General features: G+C 42.4%; 1 protein-coding gene across 1 annotated transcript; it reads left to right on the top strand.

Annotated features, from left to right (window-relative positions):
- Window positions 1-4125: 4125 nt before the first annotated feature.
- On the top strand, window positions 4126-7608 carry LOC311045026 (homeobox protein engrailed-2b-like; the record flags this gene model as incomplete). The annotated part of the gene is made up of 2 exons (XM_084056837.1): window positions 4126-4654; window positions 7232-7608. 2 exons carry the CDS (start codon window positions 4126-4128, stop codon window positions 7606-7608), a joined length of 906 nt encoding a protein of 301 aa, XP_083912963.1.
- Between the last annotated feature and the right edge of the window lie 429 nt (window positions 7609-8037).

Raw genomic sequence — 8037 nt, 5'->3', positions numbered from 1 at the left:
AGGGTTGCTTTTGTTTTTTATTTTTTCCTATTCTATTTATGCCTATTTTAATCTATAATAAAGTAGGCTACGAGGAATGTTGAGACATTTAAAAATAAAAGTGGGCTATATACATTTGTACCCATCCTCATTCAATGCGAGAATTGCTCGTATTCCAAGACAAATGCCGATAATTTGTTATAGCCCAAGTGCGCAGTTCATTCTAACATATTCTGTTTTGCCATAAAGATTATTCAATATATATAAAAGACAAAACGCTATAGGCAAAGATACAGTTTAGCTTTGCTAATAATCTATGTGTTTTTAATGCTATGCAGCTAATTTGGTGACTGATTAGGAAAATATATGTATTTCAACTGTAAACGTGTTAACAACAATCTAAACATTTCAAAAACTATTTAAAAATAAAAATCTGTAACAGGCTATCAATCACTTTGGGCTATTCAATCCTGCGCCAAAAATCTGCTCGAATCTGATTTGTCGTGTAAAAATCAAAAGGCATACAGTGAAGAGGGGAAATGCGTCACATGTAGTGTTCCCTATCTTTATCACGATGTGTAAGAATATCAGTTTCAATTATCATACTTTAATTAGCCTATTTGTCTGCCGCAGACCTGAAACTAAACATAGTTCAAAGGTTACAGTTCATCTGCTATTATTTCTACAGAGCAGCTAATTTCCATGCACTTCTGCAGAAAACGGTGGAGGGTGACAGAGCATGCATGAGGCAAGCATTGTGTGTGTGTGTGTGTGTGTGTGTGTGTGTGTGTGTGTGTGTGTGTGTGTGTGTGTGTGTGTGTGTGTGTGTGTGTGTGTGTGTGTGCACGCGCGCGCGTGTGTGCGTGCGTGCATGCGAGAGAGAGAGAGAGAGAGAGAGAGAGAGAGAGAGAGAGAGAGAGAGAGAGAGAGAGAGAGAGAGAGAGAGAGATGGTTTGGAACCCACAAGGTTTCAATTTTAACCAACATGATGGACCATTATTATTTAATGCATGTTGCTTTTCTTCTCCTATAGAAGAAACCTAGCAGCAGTCTGACTGACAACTTGTACCTGCTCCGTAAAGTGGCCTCACCTAGGAGCTGTTTATAGCTTATTCCTTGCATGTGGAGACGAATTCACAGTTTTAGGAAAGGAATGATTGTGATTCATGAGAATTCCCAGGCCCGCATGCTAGATGTAGGCATTTGTCCAAAACCAGGCTGAAGCGTTCAGGTATAGGGAGGTTAGGGACAGGGATAGGCCTATACTGTATGCTTATACTGTGATATGGTTACAAATAGGTTAAATCAATTATGTCAATTCAGGGAGCCAATTTATATATATATATATATATATATATATATATATATATATATATATATATATATATATATATATATATATATATATATATATATATATATATATATATATATATATATATATATATATATATATATATATCCATTATGGCGAATAAACTGATTACAGAATGGCTTACCTTTTGTTTTTCATTATTGCAATAAAAGCGGATTTACCCTGAATAATAAAACATGCTTAGCCTAGCCTATAGCCTCTCATCAGGCAGGCTGTCTGTCATCCAACACATGCCAACTCCAAGCAGCGTTTGGGGCATTTCCATGGAGAACTCCCCCCAAATGGCTTTATTTCTAATGTGTCGTGCTGTCTGAGAAAGCAGCATCGTTTACTGATTGCACAGGGATTCACGGTGTCATTCTGTCACATGCTAGTGTTACATCAGCGCCAGTTGGCGATGTGTTGTGTGTTTTTTTTTTCCTTCTTCTTACGCCTGGCCTGCGTTCTCATTCTGACCCGAGGCATCTGGGTGGGAGCGGAGGGGCGTCCGTTCAGCCCACTGATCTACACTTTCTCTTGGCATCGCTTGTATGTTTTAAAGCCCTCTGCTGTTAACACGCAGAAGCCAAACACCCAGGCAAGAATTAAGGCATATATAGCTACTGTATAACGAGGAAACTAATGTAGGCGTCATATTAGTAATGTAGATGGAAGTCAATTATTTATGCTAAATCTCCCAATGAGCTACCTCTTGCATCCACTTGGCTCCACAACACAACCTACAGGACCCCAGTAGACTAGCTGATTGCTAAAGGGGATTCTTTTCAAATAAACAAATAAATATACAAATATGACCTTCGAATGCCCACAGGTTAGCTTCTTCTGTAGTATTATTATTATTAATGTTTCTTAGCATTTTCTCTGTTGTTGCTGTATAAGGTTAAGTGCTATTACCCAGAAGGCTTCCCGTTGGCCTGGCTTTGAGACCTATCGTTATATTTACCAAATGCCAATAGGCTCTATCTTCCCTGCATTGCAGCTGGTCCCTGGTGCACCTGCACCATATAAGGCCACTGGTTCTCAACCTTTTCAGGCCGCGACCCCCCAAAATAATCATATTTGAACTAGGGACCCCCACCCCGATAAGCACTTGGAATTGTAGGAGTGGAGGCATTATATTTTCGGTTCCACAGATAAATATTGTGAAAATAGAAGCTCTACAAGCTCACAACGCCTCGCTTTTTGTGACCCCCATATGGAGACCCCCCTGCGGGTCCCGACCCACAGGTTGAGAACCCCTGGGCTAGGCTACATGGAGTATAAATGCACGTTTGAGTGGATGGGTCCTTTACTCTACAACACACCTTAGAAATAGCCTATCCTACAACCACTTGGTTCCTAGTGGTTGAATCCACATCCTATAGCTCGGAGGGAAGATTACACCAATGTGTATCATATAGTGTATTTTCAACCAGTCTATGGTTGTTCTCCCTGTCGTCGCAAGGATAGTTCGATTAACCTATAGCTCGAACTGCCAGTTGTTAACTACATTTACCAGTACATTTAACACTCGTGGAAAATCTTTATGATTTATGACCAGAGGTTGATTAAACTAGAGCTATTGCTAATATTGGATTTGATAGAGAAACGGAGAAAGTCTAAAACCATGGGTCTTCAACAGGGGGTCCGGACCCCTAGGGGTCCTCAGAGATACTACAGGGGGGCACCTAATATTTGTTTGATAGGATTATTTTTTTACATTAACCACTTGAACCCTAGCACTAGCATTTTGGTGTAGAGGGGGAAAAGTAGCCTACAGAGTGAAAGGTCAAGTTTATTAAGTATTAAAGGTTTAAGTGGTTAAATGCCTGAAAATACACAACGATATAGTGCTGTCAAACAAGTCTATGAAGCTATCTATGAAATGTATGAAAAAGTTTAATCTGCAACACAATTTGGTACAACATGTAGTGGGGGGTCTCTGCTTCATCTCTCTCTCAACTATAGGGGTCCTTGGCCTGAAAAACGTTGAAGACCCCTGGTCTAAACAAACAGGGTACCTCTCTCTCTCTCTCTCTCTCTCTCTCTCTGCCTCCACGACGCTGTCTCCGCTGACAACCAATCAACTGGCCAATCACAGCACGGCAAATCGGCCCTCCGGGCAATGGGATGCGGACTCTCCCCTTCAGGGGATGGATGCGCCCCGCCCCCAGGGAGAATGCCGGGAACGTCACGTGACACCTCTTCCGTCAACTTGACTGGTCCGAGGCACGTGTCTGTTGCCGCGTCACCGGGGAGCCTGGCAGCCAATCAGAAATGAGAACCAAAAATCCGTAGTGAAAGTATTTGAGCAGCACTTAGCGCCTCTTTATCCATCGTAGTTTTTAGTGCGCTGTTGGAAGCATCAACCAGTGTGTGTGTATGTGTGTATGTGTGTGTGTATGTTTTGGAAAAAATAGGGCATTTTTAACTCATTTTTGCATGAATGGAACGCGAGGCTGTATTTTTCTTTATTTTTCTTTTTTAAACAGAGAAGTTTAGCAATGCGGAATAATAAATAACACAGCCTGAATTGAAGTATGATTTGTGAAACCTATAAGAGGCGGATTTTCAAAGCAAAAACAATATAGCATCTCAAACTGGGGAAGAAAAACTATTTCTCGTTTATTCTGGTGTGATCGAAAACACACAACGGGGGGAAACAATAATTACACATTTGAAAATCCCCACAACAGCGGATTTATACTATACGCTGGAGCAGGACTCAGTGTGGTGGTTTGTGGTGGAAAAAGTGAAGACTTGAGTCCTGTATAAAGGCTGCATCATCAAGTATGGAAGAACATGATCGCCGAAGCCGAGAGCGTCCAGAGGACTCCTCCGGGGAGGACCAGTCCAACCGGGCCATCCTGCCTCTCCTCCAGGCACCTGGGAACCAGCAGCCCCACCGCATCACCAACTTCTACATCGACAACATCCTGAGACCCGACTTCGGCCGCAGGAGGAAAGACGGGACCCTGTGTCGAGAGGAGGAGCGCCTCGGAGTGCTGAGGACGGAGCGAGGTCTCCAGAGGGCCTCCAAGACTAGTGGAGGAGTCCAGCCGCGAGGAGGAGGCGGTGGAGGAGCAGGTGGAGGAGAGGGAGGGAAGAGGAGAGAAGGGTCCGAAGACTCCCGCTCCGATCGGGAGGCCAAGAAAGCAGAGATTGTAGCCGGCGACGTGCCTCTCAAGCCCCTGGAAGGAGACGGTGGTGGGGATCAGTGCCTAAGCTCCGATACGGACTCTTCCCAAGCCGGCTCTAACAAGTCCATGCTGTGGCCGGCCTGGGTGTATTGTACCCGGTATTCAGATCGACCATCATCAGGTAGGCTGCTCAAAAAGCCAATATAATGGTTATTCATTTCAGAGAGCCTATATACATTATTTTATTATTATTCCTCTTGGTGTGAGAGAGAGAGAGAGAGCGAAACACGGATCCAATCTATTGAAACAACCTCAAACTACCTCTCATACGTCATCATCGGCAGCTTAAAAAAGAAAAGGAAGGAAAAAAGTAAAATTAATGGCTATTGCATTCATTTTCAAACTGACGTTATAAAATCTGTATTTATTGAAAATAAATTAAAAATGATATAATGTTTTGGGGGACAGCTTGCAATTCTGTTCATATGCACATGGGCTATTCTTTCATTGGTCTACCCCCATTTCATTCGATAGATTAACATTATCACCAGTGACAATTGACATACCAATTATTAGGCCATCATAAGCATTTTACACCAATGGTTAGTATTTTATACTTGTAACAATCAAATATCCATATTAATGTTCTGATCAAACGTGTTAATATTTAACATTTTGTTCAATACATTTGCAGGAAACCAAATGGAACGATTTAACGAAAGTCTCTCCGAAATTGGCTCCAAAATGTTGATAAAGTGCATCAGATACATTGATTTCGTTCGAATATAACCCAAAATATTAAATACGTTAAAAGTTGTTCAAGCTAACAGATCTAAAAACCAAGTTTAACGCCATTGTTCCTCTCTGCTCTTTGTTAATATTCAATTAGCATATTTTTTGACAATGGGAGTGAGCCTAAAAAGTAAGGGTATCCCATCCCAAAGGAGAGATTGGATTAGGCTTGAAATGCATAACAAAATGAGTTCAAAGGTTTTCCAGCAATCTGCATAGAATAAACACGCTATTGCGTATAAACATTTTATGCACAGATAGACATAGTCATTTGATTTCAAATATTGCATAGTACCAAGTTTAGGCTATTAGCGAAAGGCTAGCATTTGTCTATATTGCTTAATGTGAACTGCCTCTTGCAACTTCAAAATATGTTGCTTTATATTTGAAACTTAAAACCACTCAATTTTCTAATGATTACCCGTTTTTTGTATTAATGCAGTAAACGGAGCCTGAATAGCATTTGAATTGTTTTTTCAATGTCAAACCGTGGGCCACTTGGCTGGAGTAGGGCAGGCTATTCCTTTGTGATTGCTTCGAAATTAAAGAGCTTTAATATAAAGTTGGTAAACAACTGTCCATTGTTTCCAAGTGTAGAGGACAGTTTGTCTGCAACGAATGAGCTCCACAAAAGCTAAAAAACAACTACTAAATCGTCTTTATGGCGTTCTATTTTTATCATGTCTTTATTGTTCTGTGGACACACAAAAAGTTTCCATCGTGGTCCAGGCCTGTTTGTCCACAGTTGACGACAATAGCTTCACAGAGGTTAGAAATGACAAGCAATTCTAAAAAGTGATTTATAACGCAGTGGAACTAAATATTAATAAAGTGTGTTTCTGGAAAATGTGTTTTGATATAGATTTAGGCCATTATTTATGCTTTAGCTAATCTGGATACATTTGGCCAAACGCAGAATATGTTTCTGAACAAAACATTTGCTTTTGACTTGACATTTGTTCACATATCGCCATTCGCTCCAAAGAGTAGCTAATAGTAGCTTTATGGACATAAAAAAGTAAAATTGAGTGGTAACAGAGAGAGAAAGAGGCGCCTAACCCCCATCCTCCTTCCTGACTCTGACCCCACCCCCATCATCCTCCTCCTTCGTCTCTCTTCTTCAATACGACGATTCTAAAGTATAATTATATTCTATGGCGCTGGTTGAGGAAATCAAGGCATCCCATAGGCCAGTGGTTCTCAAACTTTTTCATGTCAAGGACCCCCAAAATTATTATGTATTTGGCTGCGGACCCCCATTTTATTCCAGGGACCCCCAGAAGCAAACATTTGAGTTACAAATGTTGGCTTTAAACAATATATATTATGTTCAAAGGTTTGCAAAAAAAATCAAAAATAGCAGATCTACAAGCTCACCGGCTATGAGCATCTATATCTGCTATTTTAGAATAGCCAAAATATAAACGGTTAAAGTGGTTACAATTATTTAATGCTAACACATTTCGCTGGGGACCCCCTGGAAACCCCCCAAGGACCCCTGGGGGGTCCCCGGACCCCACTTTGAGAACCAATGCCAATTTGCCATATAGGCGGATAGGTTGGCAACCCATATATTCCTCCTCCTACATTTAACCCATGCAGCATCAACACATGCAGCAAGCATCACATTGCACTTAAACCCTTACTTGTGTATCGCTTTTTCCCGTCTCCACCAAATCTCTGTGCCAAAAATAGCCGATCTACAAGCTCACAACCCTCCCCCCTTGCTATTCGTTGTGAGCTTGTAGATCGGCTGTGTTTTGGCGAAGGTTCCCCCCCAGAAAAGGCATGGCATGGGAAGTGATTTTTTGAAGCGTCAGATAAATATAGCTCTAGGCCTATATCGCCTATATAGAACATGTTTTGGCTTGTGATCGTGAGAGATGCGTGAGTGTCGTGTGCATGTTGTGGACGTGTGTGTCACAGTCATATTTATCTCTCTGTACCCCCCCCCCCCCCCCGGCAGGGCCCAGATCTCGTAAACCAAAGAAGACGTCCACGACGACCACGACAGCGGCCACGGCGGCGACGACGACGACGCCGAGCAACAGCAAGGCCGACGACAAGCGTCCCAGGACGGCCTTCACCGCCGAGCAGCTCCACCGGCTAAAGACCGAGTTCCAGACGAACCGGTACCTCACCGAGCAGAGGAGACAGAGCCTGGCCGGGGAGCTGGGCCTGAACGAGTCCCAGATCAAGATCTGGTTCCAGAACAAGCGGGCCAAGATCAAGAAGGCCACCGGGAATAAGAACTCGCTGGCCCTGCACCTCATGGCCCAAGGACTCTACAACCACGCCACCACGTCCAAGGACGGCGACGACAAGTCGGACAGCGACGAATAATATAAAGCCTCGTTTATACTTCGGTAAATAGCAGATCTACAAGGCGTCATGCATTGTGAGCTTGTAGATCTGCTATTTACCGCATGCAACAACACCAGCATGCAACTATAAGTATGAATCAGGGTTACATCATGTCAAGGAAACTCGTTTATACTTTTAGTTGCGTGCCGCTGTCGGGGCTCAGGAAATAGCAGATCTGCAAGCTCACAACTTGTCACGAAAGTGACGCGTTGTGAGCTTGTATATCTGCTATTTACTGCATGCAACACCGGCATGCAACTATAAACCTGGCTTAAATGTCAAAGGAAACGCCTCAACGATGCAATAAATCTTTCAAAGGGCCATTATTGTCAAAAAATACCAGCATTAGTATTTAAAAAAAAAAAAAAGTGAATGAGAGACAATATTCTGCAATTATTTCTTTCTTTA

Source organism: Gymnoscopelus microlampas, assembly GCF_963454915.1.
Source record: "Gymnoscopelus microlampas genome assembly, chromosome: 5".
NCBI lineage: Eukaryota > Metazoa > Chordata > Actinopteri > Myctophiformes > Myctophidae > Gymnoscopelus > Gymnoscopelus microlampas.
This window is presented reverse-complemented; position numbering and strand designations above follow the sequence as displayed.